At 40.6% G+C, this 24,861-nt stretch overlaps 1 protein-coding gene across 1 annotated transcript in view; it reads right to left on the bottom strand.

Annotated features, from left to right (window-relative positions):
• Positions 1-4,326: 4,326 nt before the first annotated feature.
• LOC148353441 (potassium voltage-gated channel subfamily KQT member 4-like) overlaps positions 4,327-24,861 on the bottom strand; it is a 132,390-nt gene continuing 111,855 nt past the window's right edge. The window contains exons 12-13 of the mRNA XM_088351990.1: positions 10,366-10,492; positions 4,327-5,340 (exon numbers count right to left, since the gene is read on the bottom strand). Of these exons, the coding sequence (XP_088208116.1) occupies positions 4,585-5,340; positions 10,366-10,492 (883 nt within the window). The 3' untranslated portion in view covers positions 4,327-4,584. The remainder of the gene's footprint in view (positions 5,341-10,365; positions 10,493-24,861) is intronic.

The raw sequence follows: 24,861 nt of genomic DNA, 5'->3' as shown, positions 1-24,861 counted from the left end.
AGCTGGAAGAAGTGGCTCGGGATAGTGAGGTCAGGGCATCCCTGTTAAGGCTGCTACCACCGCGACCCGACCCCGGACAAGCGGAAGATAATGGATGGATGGATGTTGACCACATGCAATTGTTGAAAATAAACATTTTAGCACATTTACAAGCAAGTCCTATCATGGAAGGCTAAAAGCGGCCTATGTGTTACTTTTCTGCAATAGACATTTCCTTAATGATTTTTTTTTTTAAATCAAATAATTTTTTATGGCTGTATAGGCTTGTCGCTTGGAATCCGCTGCAGCTTGTTTTAGAAAAAAAGTTGAGTTTCTCTCATAAATTTAGTTAGTTGCACTCTGTAGTCCGGGATTTACAGTAAATATGATAAGTGGTGCTGCTAATGAGATAAGATGAGATGTTACCCACGTTAAAAAAAAAAGACAGATTATAACACAACATTTACTTTCAGCAGCAAGTCCTGCCCTCTAAGACAAAAACTGGCCTACGTGTTACTTTCTCGAACTCAACATTTCCCCGATAATTACTTTTAAAATGAAAGACATTTTAATGGCTGTTTCGGCCTGTGGCTTAAAATCTGGGGTGCCTTGTCCAGAAACAAAGTTGAGTTTCTTTCTTAAATTTGATTAGTTGCACTCTGTAGTCCGGAATATTTTGTAAATATATTATCAACATGGAAAAAATAGTGAAAAATGAATAAATTATAGCACAACATTTACATTCACCAGCAAGTCTGATCCTCTAAGTCTACACATGGTACTTTTGTGTACCAGTGTTTTTTAAAAAAATGAAATGCATTTTTAATAGCTGTTTAGATCTGCAGACCCTTTTAGACCTACAGAAACAAAGTTGAGTTTCTTCCTCAAATTTGATTAGGTTCACTCTGTATTTTGGTAATGTATGGAGTGGGTGGAAAGTTGTTGGAAGCGTTGAAGAGTTTTTATGTGAACAGCAGAGCATGTGTAAGAGTAGGGAGTGAGACAAGTGATTGGTTCCCTGTGTTGACTGGTGTGAGACAGGGGTGTGTGATGTCACCATGTCTGTTTAATGTGTACACAGATGGTGTGGTGAGAGAGGTGAATGCAAGAGTATTTGGCAGACAGTGGAACGGTGTGGCAGTTGAACAGTGTGGCAGGTAAGTGAGTTGTTGTTTTACAGATGACACAGCGCTTGTGGCTGATTATGAGGAAACATTGACAAGGTTGGTAATGGAGTTTGGAAGAGTGTGTGATAGGCGTAAATTATGTGTAAATGTTGGGAAAAGTAAGGTGATGAAGTGTTCACGTGATGGAGTGGGCATGGCGTTAGAAATCAGGTTGCATGGACAGGTGCTGGAAGAAGTTGAAAGCTTTAGGTACTTGGGTTGTGATGTGGCTGCAGTTGGTGGAATGGAGTGCGAGGTGTTGCACAGAGTGAATCAAGGAAGCAAGGTTTTGGGTTCTCTGAGGAGAGCGATGAGCAACAAGAGTATGAGTATGGATGTTAAAAGGGGACTGTATGAGAGTGTGATTGTGCCGACTGTATTGTTTGGTGAAGAGACTTGTAGCCTGAATGCAGGTTTGAGAAGAAAATTAAATATTTTTGAGATGACATGTTTGAGGAGTATTTTAGGAGTGACAATATTGGATAGATTGAGAAATGAAATTGTGAGAGGCAGAACTGGAGTAGTAGCGGAACTGAGCAAGCGTGTGGACAAGAGAGTACTTGGTTGGTTTGGACACATAGAGAGGGTGGATGAGGAGTGTATGTTGAAGAAGATCTACAGAGCAGAAGTAAATGGAAGGAGACCAAGAGGTTGACGTGGATGGATGGTGTTATGAGTGCACTGCAGGAAAGAGGTCTGAATATAGTGGAAGCTAGAGCTCTTGTTGGTGATAGGAATGAGTGGAGATGTTCTAAGGGAATGGCAGGGCTCCTGTATGATGCGGCAGCGGTAAATCAGTGAAAGCTGTTGGGCCCTGGTGTTGAACAGAAGAGTGTGTTGTGTCACCCTGACTCGAGTGACATGGCCGTTTTCTTGTGTCCCGTTTCATCTGGAGGGACGAAAGCATGACCAACCTGGGTGGTGAGGTGCTTAACTTGTTTGGGTGTTTGGGCTTTTGGGTTGGCCATCGTCCCAAAATTTGTGTGTGTTTGTACTACTTTTTCCGTTTTTTTTTTGTATGTATTTGTATTGTTGTAGGTCACCCCTCTCGAGGGATATGACCAGGGTGGATAGATAGATAAATGTTATCCACATGGAAAAATAGTTAAAAATGAACAGATTATAGCACAAAATTTACATTCACAAGCAAGTCCTATCCTGTAAGGCAGGGGTCGGAAACCTTTTTTACTCTAAGAGCCATAAAGGCAAAATATTAAGATTTTTTTAGATAGAGATAGATAGATAGATAAATAGATACTTTATTCATCCCCGAAGGGAAATTCACATTTCCAGCAGCATCCCTGAGCTGAGAATAATACAATAATAAAGCAAAAAGAATACAATATACAAATACCCAGTGTGACGTGCAAATGCCCACTGTAGCGTGTTATATAGAATATCTAAATAGGGGGGAAACAAGACGCACAATATATTTGAAAACCACTAAACCCTCTCTTTAGACACAAGCTAATTCTCAGCACATTTGATTTCACTGTGTGACATTTGATCATATCAATGAAATAATAATAATGCCAGAGCCCGTGTCCCATATACATACACTACTTAAAATTTGTCTCCCTCCTATATTTAATTAAGAGTGTTAAAGCTCATATTGACCATCATTTTTGTCATAAATAATGGTTTCAAGTTGCGGGCAAAGTTCTTTTGTAAAAAGCTTACACACCTCTGCAAACAGGGATCCCAAGGTATTTACTTCGGTGCAGATAGTACGGGGCGAAAGAAATGAGGGAGTGCTTGCAATCTTTGCATAGCTCCACCCATCCCTACCGCTCACCCAATAAAATTGCTTGGGGTGCTTTGCACGCATATTTACTGTTTTACAGACAGAGCAGGTTTAGTGTGTGATGGTGGGTTGCATTTAAGTCAGCTGTTTGCGGATGTCACTTCTGTGGTGGCTGAATTCCGCAGGATTGAGTGCCTTTGTAGTGGACTTTGATAGAGTGTGTAAGAGAAGAAAGCTAAAAGTCAATGCAGACAAGAGTAAGGTAATGAGGTGTTCTAGAGGTTGTGAGATAGGTAGTTTAGAGATTTTGTTGAATGGTGTCATGTTGCAGGAGGTAGATGCTTTTAAGTATTTGGGTTTGTATGTGGCAAGAGATAGTCTGGAGGAAGAGGATGTGAAGAAGAGGGTGGGCAAAGCAAAAAATTTGAAAAATTAAAAAAAGATAAAAATAAAAAACAACCAAGTAAAAAACTAAGAAAAAAGAAAGAAAATGAGAAAACATTTTAAGAAAAAAAGGGAAATAGTTTAAAAAAGCAGAAAAAAGCAGGGAAAAAGAGGAAAGATTACAGAAAAGATAGAAATAAGGGGAACTTTTTGAATGGTATTGTCTCATCTCATCTCATCTCATCTCATCTCATTAGCCGTACCGTTATCCTCATTAGGGTTGCGGTGGGGCTGGAGCCCATCCCAGCCATCTCCGGGCAGTGGGCAGGGGACACCCTGAACTGGTTGCCAGCCAATCGCAGGGCACACGGGGACCGACAACTCACTTGCTCATTCACACCTAGAGACAATTTTTGGACCGGCCAATTCACCTGAAATGCATGTTTTTGGAATGTGGGAGGAAACCGGAGTGCCCGGAGGAAACCCACGCAAGCACGGAGAGAACATAAGAACTCCGCACAGGAAGTCTGGAGCTAGATTTGAACCCACGCAGGAGGTTCCGAAGACCTTAGAACTGTGCCGCACACGCGCTAAACACTGCTTCGCCGTGCTGCCCCTGAATGGTATTGTGTTGCATTCAAATAATGTCCAAGTCAGTTTTGTTTCCACTAAAACGTGTGATTAAATACATTTATGTATTGTGCAACCGACTAAATAAATCCCCCAAATTTTTAGTATAATGTAAGGAAAAAAGCCGGGGAAAAGAAGAAAAAATCCAGAAAAAAAGACTCGTCAAGGGTATTTTTGATTAGTCTTGTGGTGCATTCAAACAATTTTCAAATATATCTAGTCAATCTTGTTGCCCGCATTGTATTTCCACTAAAAAGTGTGATTAAATACAGTTCTGTGTTGTGCAACTGACTAAATAAATCAGCACAAATTTAGTATTATGTAACAAAAGATAATTAAAAAAAAATGGAAATCTCATGTAAAAGTTGTTGTAAAAACAACATTTGTGGGCTATACAACCTTACCAATATTACATTAGGCAATTTATTCAAATGTGAAAAATAATTTTGCATTGCTGGAAACAAACAAAATGTACAGTAACTTGATCTCAGGCAACCAGCCACACTTGGGATTGATATTTCTCACTGTTGTTCCAAGCGATGCTCACAGACTTAGTGTGAATGCTCAGACCCATTGAAGATTACAGGGAACATTGTGCACTAGCCATAGGTTCCTGACCCTTGTCGTATGGCTAAAAGTGGCCTTCCAAAGAGTGCTTACAGCGATTTTATGTACGTGCGATCAGGCCAACTGCATATTTGGTGAATGACTAAGATATTTTGAAGCGCTAACACCTTCCCCTGCAGCCGGGTTTCTGTCAGACTCCGAATGGCTCCAAGCACTTCCCAGTTTGCGCTTGCAAAGGTAAAGTCCACTGCCACTCCATTCATTGCCCTTGTTTCGATTAAGATCATGCATGGAAACGGACTTCTCAAGGGTGCCTCCAAATTCAGGTCCCAAGGCGGCATCCCCCGGCGACAGCATACACAGAGGGTCCACCCCTAGGCTTACATGTCGCCTCCAGGTGACGTCAGGCTTGGGGCTGGGCTTCTCCCGGATCTGCACAAAGCCGTTCTCTTCACGGGGCCCCACCACAAGGCAGGGGCCCAGTCCGGGCCTATGTGCCACCAAGTCATCCGGTACAGGTCGGGGCAGTTGTGAGGGGTGCATGACAGGAGGCAATTGAAGGGTAAAATCCCCTACAGAAGGAGTTGGGAGTTGCAGGTCGGAAACGTGCAACCGTCTGGTGCCATTTGGGGTAACCAGTGTAGAGTACGGGCTGTCAGGCAACAAAAGGGGTGACGGAGACAACGAGGAGGTAGACGGCGGGTAGGAAGGCGGTTCCTGGTCAAGGATGGAGTTCGGGTAGTTAGAGTTGCGGTGCTGTTCCAGCTCAAATCGTGGCAGGGAGGACAGGGTCAAGGCAGAGGGACTTCCCTGCAGGACTTGACGGTACACATCCAAAAGGGAGTCTAATTTGCACTCAATAGAGGAAACCTGGAAGCAGGAGAAAAAAAACACGTTTGAACACAGATAGGGAACATTTTTGGCTATCTTGTTGCTGCTAAATTTTATAGCACTCATTTTTTTTCATTTTCATCATTATGAAGGAATATTGCACTTAAAACTTGGGCCCCACTCCTAGCACTACATTTTAAATATTTTTGCCCATCTATTATTCTCTCATTTTTCTCTTTTAAGTCTTTATTATGTGTTTATCATGGAGTGGCATGACTCATCTTGTTCCAAACAATTTCCACTAAGTTTTTATGAATGACAAAGACTATTCTATTCTAATCTTACTCAAAATGCACCTGACCAATTATGACCCGCTGAATAAAACAATGTAACCAGATAAATTGATAAGCAATCGAATTAAAGGCGATTTGAAAACATTCAACGATGTGACTTTCTGATAACTAACCAAACATGGTCCAAATGACAAATCTACTAAACATTTAACTACAAAACACAACCTATTCACTGATAAAACATAAAACACTGGATCACATAACAAAATGAACAGATACATTAACTGAATAAATAATGAGCTGAGAGATCATCAATCTAACTACCTAAGTAATAATCAAACTAACCACTGACCACTAACGAGCCAAGCGAGTCACCGAATGATGCCTAAAAGACAAATTAATTTATCTACCGATGGACTCACTGACTCACAGTTTGTTGTTTTTAGTATTGGACATCTGTAAATGAGATTGCATAGGATGCCAGTTCGTTATGTTGACTATGAACTGTTTACATCGTCCAATTATGTTGCTGTTTTTCAATGTCCCACATCTTTTAAAACAGAACTGCTTTTTTAACCTAAGAGAGCTGTGTCAAACTCATCTTAGCTTAAGGGCCTCATGATTAAAAAAAACTCACAGGGGGAGGGAGAGAGATTGAGAGAGAGAGAAAGAGAGAGAGAGAGAGAGAGAGAGAGAGAGAACAAGGGAGGAAAGAGAGGGAAAGAGAACAAAAGAGAGAGAGATCAAGGGAGAGAGAACTAGAGAGAAAGAACAAAAGATATGGAGAACGAGAAACATAGAGAGAGAAAATAAGAGAAAGAAAGAAAAAGAGTGAAGAGAGAGATAGAGAAAAAGACAGAATGAAAGACAGAGACAGGGAGAGAAAAAGAGACCATGATATGGAGTATCAATGAGAGAAAAAAGAGAGTGAGTTTGAGAAAGAGAGAGAAGTAAGAGAGAAATAGAGAGAGGGTGTGAATGAGAGAAAAAAAAGGAGACAGAAGAAGAAAGAGCAAGAGATTAAAAGAGAGACTGTGACATAGAAAAAGAGAAATAAAAAAGAGAAAAAAGTCAGATAGTGAAAAAGAGAGAAAAAAAGAAAAAAAGTAAAGAAAGATCTGGACCGTGAGCTGCATTTTCGACACCTGTGACCTAGCATATTTCATAAAAAAGAAATGGTTCAATATCAATTGATGTCCAATCTCCACTTATCAGTTAACTCACGAACCAAACATGAGTCAAATTATAAACCTGCATAACATATAAAATAACACAACCCAATAACTAAATAAACATAAAACAAATGGATTATTCAAGTGAAAAAAAAAACACAATATAGAATCTGAACAACTAACTAGCTCAGATATCATCAATCTAACTACCTAGATAACAATCAAAATTAATTGATGAACACTAACTAACCACCGAAGCAGGGGCGATTTTTGGTTCCACCCCTGCTTCGGTGGGTGCTGAGTGTCTGGCTGGATAAAAAACATTTTTTACGTTTGAATATAAATGGTGAAACATTTCTACTCAGTATGCTGCCCTTTAGGCATTCTATGTAGGAAAACCAAATGGTTTGGCTGTGGTAATTTTCGTAGAATGTTTGTTTTAAGATCCTTTTTATTAACTGAATGTTCCTTTTTTTCAGTTACATTATGGCACTCTTGGTTTTCCTTAACAACATACTCTCATTGTAATACACCGGAGCCTCCAGAGACTCCACCACTACACACACAAACACTTTTTTTTTTTTTTTTTTACATTTTAGCTAGCGTTTTTCATTATACAGTGGAACCTCGGTTCTCGACCATAATCCGTTCCAGAACCCTGTTCAAAAACTGATTTGTTCAATCACCGAAATCATTTTTCCCATTAAAAGTAATGTAAATCGTTTTAATCCGTTCCAACACCCTGAAAGTTTACCATGAATGTTTAACGAAAACATGAAGCTAACCCAGGCTAATCGTACGTTCGCGTAATATTCTGTACGAAAGATTACGCTAACATGAACGTGTAAAAATAAAAAAATCAGGTCATTTACACGTCATTTAGCACCCGGGTCTCCACAAAAAGTGGTGAGCGGTTCATTGAAAAGGGGGCTCCGTTCCAACACCCTGAATGTTTGCTCCGTTCCAACAACCTGAATGTTTAACTTGAATGTTTAACGTAAACAAAGCTAACCCAGGCTAATTGTACGTTCGCGTTATCGTAGTCTTCCATACGAAAGATTACGCTAACATGAACGTGTAAAAATAAAAAAAGGATAAAGAAAATAATTATGAATAGGATTTCTTACCTTTGTGGTGGTCAGCAGAAGACGCAGGTTGACGGTGGGGAGAGGGATGGAGGAGGAAGGAAAATTATTGTTTGGAAGTATGTTCTTTTCTCTTAAAATACCGATCTAATGACACTTGCTTCTGCCTTCTTTTTAGCACTTTTTTAAAGTGACTCATGACAGTGTCATTAAAGTCATCGTACTATCGTACTGATCGTAGATTTAGCCATGCTGTATTCCCTAGCAAGATCGGAAACTCTCACACCTCTTTCATATTTAGCTATTATGTCTTTCTTAAAGGCAATAGTTGTACGAACAACTTTTCCTTTTTCACCTGTAGCAACTTTGCTGCTTGCATCGACCTTCTTCGGAGGCATAATTAGGGGCTAAAACACTTCCTACACCTATATTAAAAGCGAAAACAAAAAGAAGCAAGTGCGCACGTGATAACAGTTAGTCACGAGGGGTGGGGGCAATCTACATGATCAACACCCATACGCCGCTCAGCATCGCACCCTAGCGTACCGGCGTTCGAACTCCTACTTTTTGACCCAACAGCGAAGGAAGAATTTCTCTAAATTTTTGGTCGAACTCCGATTTGTTCAAACTGAGAGGCGTTCGAAAACCGAGGTTCCACTGTATTTAGGCCTATACATTCTTCATTAAGAAAAATAGTTTTAAAAGTTCTATAATTTTTTGGGGTTCTTGGATTTGGGAGTGCTTGATCACCCCCCAAAACAGGCTGGTTACGCATATGGAACCAAGATGGTCCCCAATTGATTGCCTGACAATGAATGTATCTATCAACCAATTGACTAACAAATTAATCTACACTGGAGATCAAAACTGAAGAACAACGTGTAAAAAATTTAATAATTCTGCAAAAATGTCATATTCACTGCTTAACAGTATTGTTGTGTCTATTTCATGACACTAAACTCTTTTTCACAACACTACAACAACAAAACAGTTATTTGCCAAACATGCACTGATAAAAATTATAGAACTCTTTCAGGGGTCTCCCACTTAATCTAGCACATGGTGCTAATTTCTATGTTTATCTGCCAACCCCTATTTAACTGGTATTTTAACTACCAGTTTCAGCAGCCGGTTTTCCAGATGAAATAAAAGGGGTGAGCTAGCAAAAGTTAATCATTTCAAATATGTGATTCAAAAAATATTGAATCTTTACAAAACTACAACTCATTTAAGTAGTCCAAGACGGCTGGTCGTCCACGGAAGACAAATGGAAGAGAGACAGGTCACTTCGGAGGATGTCAATGGGTATTCGTTTCCACACTGCACCTGGAATTGCTCGCCAGTTCAGTGCTGAACACGGTAAGGATCTCACTTGCCATTTAAAGAACATCTGGAATGAACGCACACACTGCAGTGACCAAATCTCATTTGCAAAAATATATATATTTTTAGAAATATTAAAAAAAATCAAAAGTCTAGTCTGAGCTTTGTTGAGGAACATGTTGTGTGGCCAGAGGAGAACTGGTCCAGCGTTCACTTCATGATCAAAGCAAATGTAATTCATTTGGGTCTGATGGGAAGCATTATGTTCGGAGAAAGACTAAAGACTAAACCCAAAGTGTGTAAAAAAGTCAGTTAAAGGTTGAGGATGAAGTGTCATGGTTCGGGGCATGTTTTCTGCAGCAGGAGTTGGGCCTCTCTACAACTACATGGCAAGTGAATACAAAAGAGTATCGGAACTTTCTTCAACAGCACATGGTTCCTTACATGCGTTTTTCACCCAATCAGACAGTGGTTGTTATGCAGGACAATACTCCATGTCACACAGCAAAACGGGTAGAACATTCTCTTGAAGGTGAAAACATTAAATTAATGGCATGGCCTGTCCAGAGTACTAATCACAACCCTCTGGAAAATCTTTGGTGAGAAAACTATAGACAAGAAACCCACTACAATCACCGAACTGTGTAGGAGGCCAGAAGAATAATGGACCATAATCACATAAGAGAATTGTGAGAGACTAGTGCCTTCCTGTGGCCGCAGATGTGCTGAAGTCATTTACAGCAGAAGCCTGTACACTTTTTACTAATTGCATATTTTTTTGCCCATGCCAAAGTCATTTGTTGATCTCTAATTATAAACAGTGTGTTCTCTAGTTTTGATCAGAGCGCTTTCTGAAAAATATTTTTTTTTCCGTAAAATGCCTTTTGTCATTTTGTGAAAAAAAGTGGTGTAGTAAGTGTAGGACACAACAAAATGTCTTTAAATATTTGAATAGTGATGATTGCATTTTTTCATAATTATTCAATTTTTATATGTGGTTCTAATTTTGATCTCTTGCGTTTAAATAGGTCTATGAACAAATTGAATGATAAAATAAACCAACCAACCAACAAACCCAAACATGGAAAGTCCGAGTTGCTACCCTCGCACGAGCATTTCACAAAGCAGCAAACAAATTGCAACTGATGTGTTCTGTAAGTTATATTTTATGGTTTTTTTCCCTATACTCACCTGCCTCTCCACTTTACGCACATGGCCCATCATGCTGACGCCATCGTGAGCATCTCCATCCAGGTTTAGTTTGTCCCTCATTTTCTTATCTACAGCAACTTGGCCTTTACCCAGAATTTGATCCACTCTGACGTTGCAAATAAACACAAATATTGATGTCAAGTCCACGAAAAAAGTAGCAGGAAGTTGAGGAAATGGTTGATTTTTTTTTTTTGTTCCAAGTTGAGAGACAAACCTAGAAGTTAGGATTAGTTAAAAAAAGTTGGAGGAAAACACACTCCAATGCTTTATGCACACAATCATAAAATATCAGGTGTTATTTATTAAAACAACACACAGTTATCATCTTCAGCAACAAATGTAGATTTCCTAAAAATCCAACATCCGAAAACACAAGTTAAACAATAAATGACGATGGTGAATTAAACACGATCCCTTCTGTTAGATTTGCTTCTCATTGTCAGTATTTATTGTTTGGAGTAATCTGACTCACAGCATCCTTAAAGGGATTATTTTTTTCCAATTAGGCACAGAATGTGTAGTGCTCTTACCCACAATCATGCAGATGTGTTGCAAAATATTTTATGCGCAAGCGGACTCGACAAACTTTGTCTCAAAATTGTCCTATTGATCTCATGTCCCCTAGAGTTGTCACCGACAACAAAGACTCAGAACAATGGCGCATCTTGTTGAAAAACAGACTACGATTGTAGTAATCAGCAAATGCATAGCTCATTTCAGCTAAGGGTAATTGGAACTTTGCTTACCGTGTCGCTGGGGAATATATACCAGTATACAGTGGCTTGTGAAACTATTTGCCCCCCCTGAAATTTGTGACCTTTTGCCACATTTCAGACATCAAACATAAAGATATAAAACTAATTTCTTGAGAAGCATCAACAATAAGTGGGACACAATCATGAACTGAAACACACTGTATTGGATAGTTTAATTTTTTTTAACAAATAAAAAACGAAAAAGTGGGTGTGCAAAACTATTCAGCCCCATTGAGTTAATACTTTGTAGCGCCACCTTTTGCTGTGATTATAGCTGCAAGTCGCTTGGGGTATGTGTCTATCAGTTTTACACATCGAGAAACTGATATTTTTGCCCATTCCTCTTTGCAAAACAGCTCAATCTCACTGAGGTTGGATGGACAGCGTTTGTGAACAGCAGTTTTCAGTTCTTTCCACAGATTGTCAATTGTATTGAGGTCTGGACTTTGACTTGGCCATTTTAACACCTTGATATGTTTTTTGAGTCAAGTCAAGTCAAGTCATTTTTATTTGTAAAGCCCTTAATCACAAATAGTCTCAAAGGGCTTCACAAGTTATTACATATAAGAAGTTTAGGCTATTCATATGAAGAAGTGAGTAGAAGTGAGTTTTAAGCTTAGACTTAAACATGTCCACTGAGGCAGCAGATCGGATCTCAGGGGGAAGAGCATTCCACAACACCGGTGCCCGGATGGAGAACGCTCTCAAACCAGCGGAACACTTCTCGGCTCTTGGGATCACCAGTAGACCAGCGCTTTCAGAACGCAGGCTTCGGGCCGGGACATAGGGGGAAATCAGATCTGAAAGATATGAGGGGGAAAGTCCATGTATGATTTTGTATAGTAATAGGAGAACCTTAAAATCACATCTTAGGCTAACAGGGAGCCAATGCAGGTTAGCCAAAATTGGGGTGATGTGATCGTACTTTTTTGTCCTAGTTAAAAGCCTCGCTGCAGCATTTTGTACCAGCTGAAGACTCTGGAGTCTGGTCATGGGAAGACCGGAAAATAGTGCATTACAGCAATCAAGACGGGAGGTAACAAACGCGTGAATTATGATTTCCGCATCCGACTGAGAAAGTATAGGACGAATTTTAGCAATGTTACGAAGATGGAAGAAAGCGATTGCAGTAATTTTCTTCACATGTGTTTGAAAGGACAGATCGGGGTCAAATATGACACCTAAATTTTTAAGTGAGTCGCTCTGTGTGATGTGGCAATTGTCGATGTTCACAGCAGTTTTAGAGAATAAGTCACGGGACTTAGATGGACCAATAACTAACATTTCAGTCTTTTCAGAGTTAAGACGCAGGAAATTGAGTGACATCCACTCTTTTATCTCGGTGAGGCAGGCCTCCAAATTTCCACAGTTTAGTGTGGCAGATTCCTCCATTGGGAGATAGAGTTGAGTGTCATCTGCGTAGCCTACCATTCCATTGTAGCTTTTGCTTTATTTTTTGGATCATTGTCTTGTTGGAAGACAAATCTCAGTCTCAGATCTTTTGTGGACTCTATCAGGTTTTCTTCCAGAATGGTCCTGTATTTGGCTCCATCCATCTTCCCATCAATTTTAACCATCTTCCCTGTCCCTGCTGGAGAACAACAGGCCCAAACCATGATGCTGCCACCACCATGTTTGACTGTAGGGATGGTGTATTGAGGGTGATAAGCTGTGCTGCTTTTACGCCAAACATAACTTCTTGCATTGTTGCCAAAAAGTTCGATTTTGGTCTCATCTGACCAGAACACCTTCTTCCACATGTTTGGGTTGTCACCCAGGTGGCCTGTGGCAAACTTTAAATAACATTTTTATGGATATCTTTAAAAAATGGCTTTCTTCTTGCCACTCTTCCATAAAGGCCAGATTTGGGCAGTATACAACGGATTGTTGCCCTATAGACAGATTCTCCCACCTCACCTGTAAACCTCTGCAGTTCATTCAGAGTGATCAAGGGCCTCTTGCCTGCATCTCTGATCAGTTTTCTCCTTCTATGAGTTGAAAGTTGAGGGGACGGCCCGGGGTAGATTTGCAGTGGTCTCATACTCCTTCCATTTCAATATTATTGCTTGCACAGTGATTCTTGGGATGTTTAAAGCTTGGGAAATCTTTTTGTATCCAAATCCAGATATAAACTTCTCCACAACAGTATCGGACCTGCCTTGTGTGTTCCTCGTCCTTAATGATCCTCTCTGCACTTTAAACAGACCTGTGATGGTGCATTTATACAGAGACTTGATTACACACAGGTGAATTCCATTTATCATTGTTAGTCATTTAGATCAACATTAAATCATTCAGCGATCCTCACTAAACTGCTGGAGTTTGCTACACTGAAACTAAAGGGGCTTTTTCGTTTTTTATCATGAAAAAATGTAAACTATCCAATACAGTGTGTTCCATGTCATGATTGTGTCCAACTTATTGGTGATGCTTCACAAGAAATTGCAGTTGCACATCTTCATGTTTGAAGTCTGAAATGTGGCAAAAGGTCACAAAGTTTAAGAGGGCCAAATAATTGAGTGACATCCAATAATTTCGCAATCCACTGTACAGGTATATATATATATATATATATATATATATATATATATATATATATATATATATATATATATAATATGTATGTGTGTATATATACCAAAACAACTCTGAAAAGTTGCCTGCCCCATTTTTCACAACTTGAAACACAATAACGACTAATGGCAAAAAAAACATTGATGCAAAGTATTAAGGATTGATAATCAGAATATATAACAGAACAACACTTTAAAATGAAGTTTATTATAAATCTACTTATAACATTCCTTGCATGTATATGACATCGCTGTTTTCTATCTGCCATCAGTATGTATCTGTATCTACTCATCTTCATTCATGCAATGTTTGCGTTGCATCATCTGCTACAAGCCACGCAAACTCCTCTTTTCACGATGCTTTTAATGTACGTTTACATTTTGTAGCGTCATACATTTTGTTAGCTTCTTTTGAAACTTTCTACTGGGACTGAGGTTTTGGCTTGATTCCTGGTAAGGATATGTCAGAGTGAGCAGTTTCCTCATGCATGAGAAGATAAGCAGGTCATTGTGGTTCAGCCTTTAAGCATACTTATTCCTCAACAGCAAGCAAACAACAACACGGCTCCATTCAATTCAACATGGCGATCAACAACTAGCAAAACGGAAAATGGTGCGTGTCACAATGGAAAACGTTTTACTGCAATACCACGAGTAAGAGCACTATTAAATTGACAAAAATTCCCAACCACTTATCCATTTTTCTTGTGTTCTCTATGCGTCTACTTTGGAAATTTATATCCAAATGCACGACCTTATGAGGCTCGGGAAAGTTCCGAAGCACAAAGTTATTCGATGAAGGCTTCTGATTGGCTGCCGGGTACGAACCAAAATTTCCAAACGAACGAAGATTTTGAAATCGGAATAAAACATCTTATTAGTTAGTGTCCTCACGGTCCTCATTAGTGTCCCAAAAAAAAAAAAAAAAATCTTTCTTTTTTTTTTTTCCTGAAAAAGTTGTCGCCTGACATAAAGGATGCAGACGTCATTTCAGACACTGATCTATCTATCTATCTATCTATCTATCTATCTATCTATCTATCTATCTATCTATCTATCTATCTATCTATCTATCTATCTATCTATCTATCTATCTATCTATCTATCTATCTATCTATCTATCTATATATATATATATATATATATATATATATATACTGGACTGTCTCAGAAAATTAGAATATTGTGATAAAGTTCTTTATTTTCTGTAATGCAATTAAAAAAACAAAAATGTCATACATTCTGGATTCATTACACATCAACTGAACTATTTCAAGCCTTTTATTATTTGAATATTGCTGATTTTGGCTTACAGCTGAAAAAAACTCAAAAATCCTATCTCAAAATATTAGAATACTTCCTCAGACCAAGTAAAAAAATAATTTTATAACAGCAAAACTAAATCAAACATTTGAAAATGTCCATTGATGCACTCAGTACTTGGTTGGGAATCCTTTTGCACGGATTACTGCATCAATCCGGCGTGGCATGGAGGCAATCAGCCTGTGGCATTGCTGAGGTGTTATTGATGCCCAGGATGCTTCGATAGCGGCCTTCAGCTCATTTGCATTTGTAGGTCTGGTGTCTTTCATCTTCTTCTTAACTATACCCCACAAATTCTCAATGGGGTTCAAGTCAGGGGAATTAGCAGGCCAATCAAGGACAGTGATGCCATGGTCAGTGCACCAGTTACTGGTGGTTTTGGCACTGTGGGCAGGTGCCAGATCATGCTGGAAAATGAAATCCTCATCTCCATAGAGCTTTTCAGCAGATGGAAGCATGTAGTGCTCTAAAATCTCTTGGTACACAGTTGCATTTACTCTGGATTTGATGAAACACAGTGGACCAACACCAGCAGCTGACATGGCTCCCCAAACCATTGCTGACTGTGGGAACTTCACACTGGATTTCAAGCAACTTGGATTTTGCTCCTCTCCAGCCTTTCTCCAGACTCTGGCGCCTTGACTTCCAAATGAAATGCAAAACTTGCTTTCGTCTGAAAAGAGGACTTTGGACCACTCTGCAACTGTCCAGTGCTTCTTCTCCATAGCCCAAGTCAGACGCTTCTTCCGTTGTCTTGAGTTCAGAAGTGGCTTGACCATGGGAATACGGCTATTGTAGCCCATTTCCCGGACACGTCTGTGAACTGTGGCTTTTGATACCTGGACTCCAGCTTCAGCCCACTGTCTTTGAAGCTCCCCCAAATCCTGGAAGCGGCTCTTCTTCACAATTTTGTTAAGGCTGCGGTCATCTCTCTTGGTTGTGCAGCGTTTCTGGCCACATTTTTCCCTTCCAACAGACTTTTTGTGGATATGCTTTGAAACTGCACTCTGTGAACAGCCTGCTCTTTGAGAAATTTCTTTTTGTGTCTTACCCTCCTGATGGAGGGTATCAATGATGGTCCTCTGGACAGCAGTCAGATCAGCAGTCTTCCCCATACTTGTGATTTAGTTTACTGAACCAAGCTGAGTGTTTTTAAGGCTCAGGAAACCCTCGCAAGGTGTTTCGAGTTAATTAGATGATTCAGGTGATTAGTTGAATAGCCTACTTGTATACTTTTTCATGATATTCTAATATTTTGAGATAGGATTTTTGAGTTTTCTTAAGCTGTAAGCCAAATTCAGCAATATTCAAATAATAAAAGGCTTGAAATAGTTCAGTTGATGTGTAATGAATCCAGAATGTATGACATTTTTGTTTTTTTAATTGCATTACAGAAAATAAAGAACTATATCACAATATTCTAATTTTCTGAGACAGTCCTGTATATATATATATATATATATGTATATGTATATATATATACAGTATATATATATATATATATATATATATATAAGTGTGTGCATATATGTATATATATGTGTGTATATAAGTACTTTGTATATATAGATATTTTGTTACCGACCCATTTCCGGACCTGACTCTGCCCGTTCTGCCTGCCTGTTACCTGACCTGTTTTGCCCCGTTACCTGCCTGCCTCCTGTTACAAGAGAACTCCCTCTTCGTGAAGGCGGAGTATTGTGAATTTCATGCCCAGACCGTGGCCTTTCTGGGATATATCGTGGCGGAGGGGAAGTTGCAGATGGACCCTGTGAAGGTGTCAGCGGTTACCTCCTGGCCTGTTCCCCATGACCACAAGAAGCTCTAACAGTTCCTGGGTTTCGCCAATTTCTACCGTCGCTTCATTCGAAACTACAGCAGCAGCGCCCCTCACGGCTCTCACCAGCCCTAAAGGGGCATTCCGATGGTCTTCCACGGCGGACGATGCCTTTACCACCCTCAAAGCCCGCTTCTCGACGGCTCCTATTCTGCAAATGTCAGACCCGGAACGTCAACTGGTGGTTGAGGTGGATGCCTCAGACGTAGGAGTTGGGGCGGTCCGGACCCAGAGATCGGCCGAAGATCACAAGATGCACCCCTGCGCCTTTCTTTCGCGGCGTCTATCCCCCGCTGAACGCAATTACAATGTGGGGGATTGTGAACTACTAGCTATCAAGCTGGCATTAGAGGAATGGCATCACTGGCTGGAGGGAGTGTCGGATCCGTTTCTAGTGTGGACTGACCATAAGAATCTAGAATATATCCGCTCTGCAAAACGTCTGAACCTGAGACAGTCCCGCTGGTCTCTGTTCTTTGCCAGGTTTAACTTCACCCTCTCCTACCGCCCGGGTTCCTGTAACGAATACGGATACGAATAAGGAATACGTCGGGGCTTGCCAAACCAGTGCCCGGAACAAGTCGTCTAATCGACCCCCTGCTGGTTTGCTACAGCCCTTACCGGTTCCCAATCGCCCCTGGTCCCACATTTCCATGGACTTTGTAACTGGACTGGCTGCCTCGGAAGGGATGACGACCGTTCTAACGATCGTGGATCGCTTCAGCAAGACGGTCCACTTTGTGGCGCTCCCCAAGCTCCCTTCCGCCAAGGAAACAGCGCAGGCGGTCCAGTTGCACGTCTTCCGGCTCCATTGCACACCCAAGGACATCGTTTCCAACCGAGGTCCCCAATTCGCTTCTAGCTTTTGGAAGGAGTTCTGCCGTCTTCTGGGGGCCTCGGTCAGCCTCTCCTCTGGTTTTCACCCGCAGTCCAATGGTCAGTCCGAACGACTAAATCAAGAATTGGAAACGGCGCTTCGCTGTATGGTCTCCCAGGAGCCTCTCTCTTGGGCACGACAGCTGGTATGGGTGGAGTACGCCCACAACTCACTGATCAGCTCGTCCACTGACATGTCCCCCTTCTAGTGCCTCTATGGCTACCAGCCACCCCTGTTCCCCAGCCAGGAGGGTGATGTCTCCTGCCCTTCGGCATTTGCTGTCGCCGCACCTGGGCATGCGCTACTCTTCTGCGGGCGGTAGACACCTACTCCAATGGGGCCAACAGTAGGAAGACTCCTGCTCCGGTGTACCAGGTGGGCAAATAAGTATGGCTGTCGTCCAAGGACCTTCCACTTCGGGTGGAATCAAAGAAGCTAGCTCCGCGATTCCTCTGTCCCTTTCCGGTGGACAAGGTCATTAAGTCCATCTGAGGTCAGACTTCGCATGCCTAGTACCATGAGGGTCTACCCAATCTTTCACGTGTCCCGGATCAAGCCTGTCCGCCAGAGTCCGCTGGTACCTGAAGCACCTCCTCCTCTGGCCCCGCTCTTTCTGGATAGTGATCCTATTTACACGGTGCATCGTCTTCTTCGCTCTTGTCAAAGGGGACGGGGCCTCCAGTACCTGGTGGACTGGGAGGGATACAGTCCGGAGGAGCGATCATGGATCCCCACTTGACAAACTCTGGACCGCTCTCTCATCATGGAATTCCATCGCCAGCATCCTGACCAGCCTGCTCCTCATCGAGGTCGCCCTAGGGGCGCCCGCTCGTCGACTTCGTCTCCAACTGGCCCTGCTTCTGCCGCGCTTCCTGATCCTGACGATAGGGCTTCGCTTGGAGGAGTTTTGAATTTTGGGTTTCTGCCTGTTGGATTACTTTTTTCCTTTTTCCTGTTGGATTACCTAATTTCCCTTTTTTGCCTGTTGGATTATTTTTTTTTCTTTCTCTCCTGGTGGACCATTTTTTCCCCCTTTTTTTGTATGGACTTCTGGAGCCGTCCCTTGAGGGGGAGGTTCTGTCGTGATTGCCAATTTGGAGCACCTGCGGCGGCTTGATTAGCGCCAACAGCCCGGACAGCTGATTGGTGGACACTCCCTTTTTGAACCCCTGTCTTCCTCTTGGAGGCTGTCAGATCGTTGCGAACTATTGCATTCCGCTCAGTGAGCCTTGTCGTCCAACTCTGTTTTTGCTAAGCCTTTTCCTGCCTGATCTTTGTTACCGACCCTTTTGCGCACCTGACTTTGCCCGTTCTTCCTGCCTGTTACCTGACCTGTTTTGCCCCGTTACCGGCCTGCCTCCAGTTACCGACCTCGCTTACGAACTCGACACCGCCTTTGATCTCCAGCCCCGGCCAACGACTTGCCATTCACGCCTGTCTCCGTTCCTCCTCGTCCGACACGGAAGTGTCACTCCCGTTTCGCTCGCTCCTGTTTTCCGTGAGCCCTGGGATCAAGCAAGCAAGCCTTACTCTCTCTCTCTTTCATAATAAAAACTGAGAAAATGAGCGCTATTGAGTCCGGTGTCCGTTTTTGGTCTGTGACACTAACTTACTTTCCACTTGGGAGGCCCACGTTCGATTCTCGGTCAATTCAACAAAGACAAATGTGTGTCCATTTACCCTGACGTTCTTTTTTTATGTTATTTTTCTCCGAAGTATCTCATTATACTGTATGGTTATCCTGGAGTGAAATCTCGTAGTAAACATTGTTCACTAAGTTTTTATCAATGGAAATAAAGACAATTCTAATTCTTATCCATTTAACTATTTTTCTTTTGTTGTTTATTTCATTGACCATAAATAAAATATTTCTCTCTCTTTGACAAAGGAACAGATGAGTGGGAGGTAGACTTATATAAAATATATTACCCTTGTCAAATACTCTATTGATACCACCTTTGCAAGTTTTTGCATCACTTTTAAGAATCTCAACGACAGAAATGACTTAAATATTCTTTAAAGCGCTGATGGGAATTTGGCAATCATTATTAATTGGCTTAGCAATTAAATGACTCTGAAATGACTGTTGCAATTATAGAGAGAACAGACTTCATTGAAATGTCAGTTAGCCTATATGTAAAATCTTAATACGGGATCGTTCAAATAATGCAACATATCAAGAAAATTAATGCAAAGGCAATCAATTCCATGCAGTCTTCACAAATTTCAGAGTAGAAATGCCAAAAAGAACGGACTATATTAAAAACTAAATGTAATGGGAAAGATATAACAATATATAGATAAAATATTGTATAACGAATCAAAATTTTCTCTTTACAAGTAAAATTGTATTGTTCCACAGGCAGAATGTGTGGCTCATTTTAACTATTACGTTTTTTTTTTCTATTATAAGAATTGTATTCAGTAAGCAAAATAGAAGGCACTTAATGAGGAAAAAAGATATAATAGGGAGATTTCAGATCACTGGGTCTAGTCTTAACCTCGTTGTTAGCCTGATCTGGAGCAGGCTCGCTTTATATTAATTATATTCATTATTTTAAATTTAACCTGCATTAATGCAACCGACTTGACACTAAATTCAGCCAAAACAACCAACACATCCCGGCTTAATCCCTTATATTGGTTTCGTGCAATACCTCCAGGGCAGACGGGTAAATCTAAATAACTTAAATTCCAATAATAATAAAAAAGAAGGCAACCCCGGGACCGAACTCTTCTTCCTGTTGCCGTAATTGTAATGTAGGGTGGGAAAGGACATGTTCCTCAGTCGACTAGAAAAGTTGACCTGTCTGGACACAGCAGAAACATCAGAGTCACACACAACTGCCTTGTGATATTAAAGAACAGGGGTCTCCAAACTTTTTCAAGCATTGAGCTAATTTTTGCTACAGATTCATGCAAAGGGAACCCACTTTGATATTCATTTCTAAAATAATTTATCGTGTTATTACTATGTTGTTTCTATGTTATCACTAGGGAAAGAAGAAAGAAGAAAAAAGAGACAGAGAAAGAAAGAAAATGAAAGGGGCAAAGAATAAAAAGGAAGAAAGAAAAAACACAGTAAGAAAAAGGAAGAAAGAAAGAAAGAGAGAGGGAAAGGGAGGAAGAAAAAAGAAAGAAAGTAAGAGAAAGGGAGAAAGAAAGAGAGTGGGACAGAGCGAGAGAGGGAAAGAGAGGAAGGTAAAAAGAAAGAAAAAGAGAAAGAGAGTAAGAGAGAGAGAGAGAGGTTAAGGGAGGAAGATGAAAAGAAAGTAAGAAAGAAAAAAAAAGATAAAATAAATAGAAAGAAAAAAGAAATGGGATGAAGAAAGATAGAGAGGAAGGGAGGGAGGTAAAGTAATAAATATAGAAAGAAAGAAAATGGTAGAAAGATAGAAAGAGAGAGAGAGGGGGGGGGGAGAGAGAGAGAAAGAAAGAAAAAATAAAGAAAGGAAAGAAAAGAGATAAATAGGATGTGGGGTAATTGGAATCATTTTTCAAGCGTCGAGCTACTTTTTGCTACTTTTTTGCACAAAGAGCACCTACTTTTATATACATTTCTAAAATGCATCTTAGCTAGATGATTTGCTATATGCTATAAAGGTAGCTTGATAGTTAGCTAGAAAGGTAAACAGGTAAAAAAAACTAAAAAGGAGCTCAAAGAGTAAAAATACCATCCAAATAGCCTGCTAGAAAGCTAAAAACAAAGCTAGATTCCTAGCTAGAAAGAAACCCCAAAATCTAGCTTAGCAAAACACGTAAAATGTTAGCTGGATAGCATGCAAAAAAAATGTAAAAAGCAAGCTAGATAGCTTGCTACGGAGTTAAAAAGGTAGTGTTACCCACCTGTACAAAGGGGGTTAACAAAAGTGTTATATATTTTGGAAGTTTTATTTTCGAGATCGGAAATCGTGCTGGCAATAACTCAACCGTGCTTAACACCACTAGGGGAGATATCGAAGTCCCACTCCTCAGATCACGTGAGAGATTGAAACAAGAAAAAAGGTACAAAAACGTAATAATTTTGATTCGCACTACATTTGTAAGTCTTAAGAATGTAAAACGTTTAAAATGTCATTTTAGAAGTCTACCGAACCGCTGGGAAGCCATATGACGCACTTTCTAAATAGGAAAGCCCACATAGGTTGGTAACCTAATTCTGGAAAGTTCTTTTCATAATGAGAGCTAAGCTTTTGGGCCTGTATAAGGAGTGTTTATACGTTTATATTGAATTCTTTAATTCTTGAAGTTTTTATTTTTCAAAAAGCATTAATATTGTGTAAAGAAAAACCAACAACTTGCATTCTAATTGACTGCCTTAAAAGTGGCGTGTTTTGTGAAAATGGCCATTGATAAAAGAAAATTGTAACTTGTTCATTTTTGTAAGACATTTTATTTTCCACCATGGAAACAAAAGATACATTTGTTGTGCATTATGCTAATTGTATGATACGTGCACTTAGAACTGTGTTGTATTTTTTGTTATCATAGCCTGTTCTTTATAAAGGTCAGGTTTTTGAACACCGCCTAAACTGAGCAGCCCCAGTTCTACTAGGTCAGGGGTAAGCAACCTTTTCGGTGTGGAGTGCCTCTTTCAAGTTTTCTTGTAAATCAGTGTGCCACACCAAGATTCATGACCCACACAACAATGTTTTTATATCCAACAGAGCTGTAATTTTACACCATTCCAATACATTGAAATTGTATAACAGACCAATTTATGTTCAACTATTTTTGTTCATCAATAAATTAAATAATGAATGTGAGCAACATGTGGAAAGGCCTGTAGACATCCATGACTGCAAATTGTTACCACAAGAATCAACCAGAATCAACCATTCTTCACCAACAATGAACTACAATCAAAAACAAGTAACATGGACACTTACCATACCATTTATCAATGAAATCTTTTCATCTCATCTCATTAGCCGTACCGCTTATCCTCATTAGGGTCGCGGGGGGCTGGAGCCCATCCTAGCCATCTCCGGGCAGTGGACAGGGGACACCCTGAACTGGTTGCCAGCCAATCGCAGGGCACACAGGGACAGACAACTCATTCGCTCATTCACAATTTACATTATTAGTCACCTGAAATGCATGTTTTTGGAACGTGGGAGGAAACTGGAGTGCCCGGAGGAAACCCACGCAAGCACGGGGAGAACATACAAACTCCGCACAAGTCTGGAAGTCTGGAGCTGGATTTGAACCCACGACAGGTTCCCATGACATGAACTGTGCCGCACAAGCGCTAACCACTGCGCTGACGTGCTGCCCCAATGAAGTCTTATTGCAGAAAATATCAAGACTTGAAATAACAGTAGCAAGGCAGAAGGCTACTTGAAAATACGTGCAACAGAAATAACCGCTGAACAGCAGCAAACACAAACGCACACACACAAACACACACATACACTCACACTACTTTAATATATTCCCTATCAGAAAATGGCATTTCGTGGTTTGCCAGCAAGTGAGCAATGTGATAGCTTCCTTCAGTGGTGGTGCTTTTAGCAGTGACAAAGGTTTTCAGGGTCTGTGTTTGTTTGTCGTACGTGGACACAACGCGTTTTAATGTCTTCGCCTCGTCAGACTCATCCTTGTATTCATGTTCATGTTTCCTCTTGTAATGACGTTTTAACACTTGATGTGTGAGGCATAATGCACAATAAGCACGGTCATTTATTGCACAAAGCCCCAGTCATCTGTCTGCGCTGGCTGGAACGGTCGCGATTTTTTCGCTGGAGGAGCTGTCATGATTCATTCATTTATCGCGCACCTGTCTTTCTGTGCCTGGGTTAAAACACGGATCTCTCATCCTCTGCGAGGCGCCGCGCAGACACAAACTCACACACAAAGCAGAGGTGGAGGGGCGTTACCGTAAAACCCCTAAACAACACGGCGCGCAAATGAAAATGTCTAAATTTAAGGTAAAAATTTGCATTTAAAAAAATACATATTATTTGGCCATGCGCTCGTGTGCCATTGGTTAACCTCTCGCATGCCACTTCTAGCACTCGTTTCACAGGTGGCTGACCCCAGTACTCGGTAGACCTGGGAGCTCAAGTCATCTTCCGTGAATCCCTTGAAGTCAACATTGATGGACCGTTAACGTCAACCCTACCACCGTTCACCATCATAGGGTAGTAATTTTCCTTTCTGGATTTCTCTTGACCGACTCTGACTTCGACTTTTACTGTGACTAGAGCCCAACTGAATTCTTCCCTATCAGAAAGGATAACAAATGTTTTCTTTCTTTAATTTGACACAACATTCTGTAAATATTTTGTGTGTAGATGTAAATGTTCAAATGTATTCACTAAATTTCTATTTTCAAATTTTGTCATTTGGTTTTTTGTTTCTCCAAGCTCCTTAAAGAACCTAGGGGTGTACATATTCTGAAGTGGGTTGCAGTAGCCAAAAAGCTAGCTAAAAAAACTGTACATTTTTTGCTCATTCATTATAAAACCTAAAAAATACTGTTCTAATTAATTGCTTAAAAGTAATTATCAAAACTCAAAAAAGATTTTTTGTCCATGAACCCCGGCAACTGGAATTAATGTATTTGAATTTTTAAAATAAGTACTTATCATGTAATTACAATGTTATTACAATGTAATTATTAAAAACAGGGTTAAATAGAATTAGTTACAAAAATTGTTACTAGAAAATCACAATGACGCAGTACTCGTGAGATACATATTTAGAACAGGTCCATGGGCACCTCAACTGTCCTTAGGGGGCAACCTGGTGACCGCAGGCACCACATTGGAAACCTCTGATGTATTTCTTTTTTTGTACATGCCGATAGAGCAGGGGTTGTGAACCCAGGGCTTGGGAGTGCTCTGTTTGCTCTTTTCATGAGTACATATGGCTCCGAAATAAAATGTAACCAATGCACATCTCTCTGTGGCGTTCCAAAGTCAAGTGATTTCATCCCGATTTTGGTCCATATAAAGCCGAAGCCATTAATGCAGAAGTTCAATAAGAAACCATTTAAACTGATAAATAAAACGCTGGCAAACGACTTTGATTGGGTAAGCAGTACAGGTGGGCGGATCTCTGCACACAGCGGAAGGCACTTCCTTCACTCTCTCTCTCTCTCTCTCT

The sequence above is a fragment of the Urocampus carinirostris genome, chromosome 13 (assembly GCF_059441175.1).
Source record: "Urocampus carinirostris isolate Australia breed hairy pipefish chromosome 13, RoL_Ucar_1.0, whole genome shotgun sequence".
In the NCBI taxonomy this organism is placed as follows: domain Eukaryota; kingdom Metazoa; phylum Chordata; class Actinopteri; order Syngnathiformes; family Syngnathidae; genus Urocampus; species Urocampus carinirostris.
The sequence above is the reverse complement of the archived record's forward strand: the minus strand, read 5'-3'. Positions and strand labels throughout refer to the sequence as shown.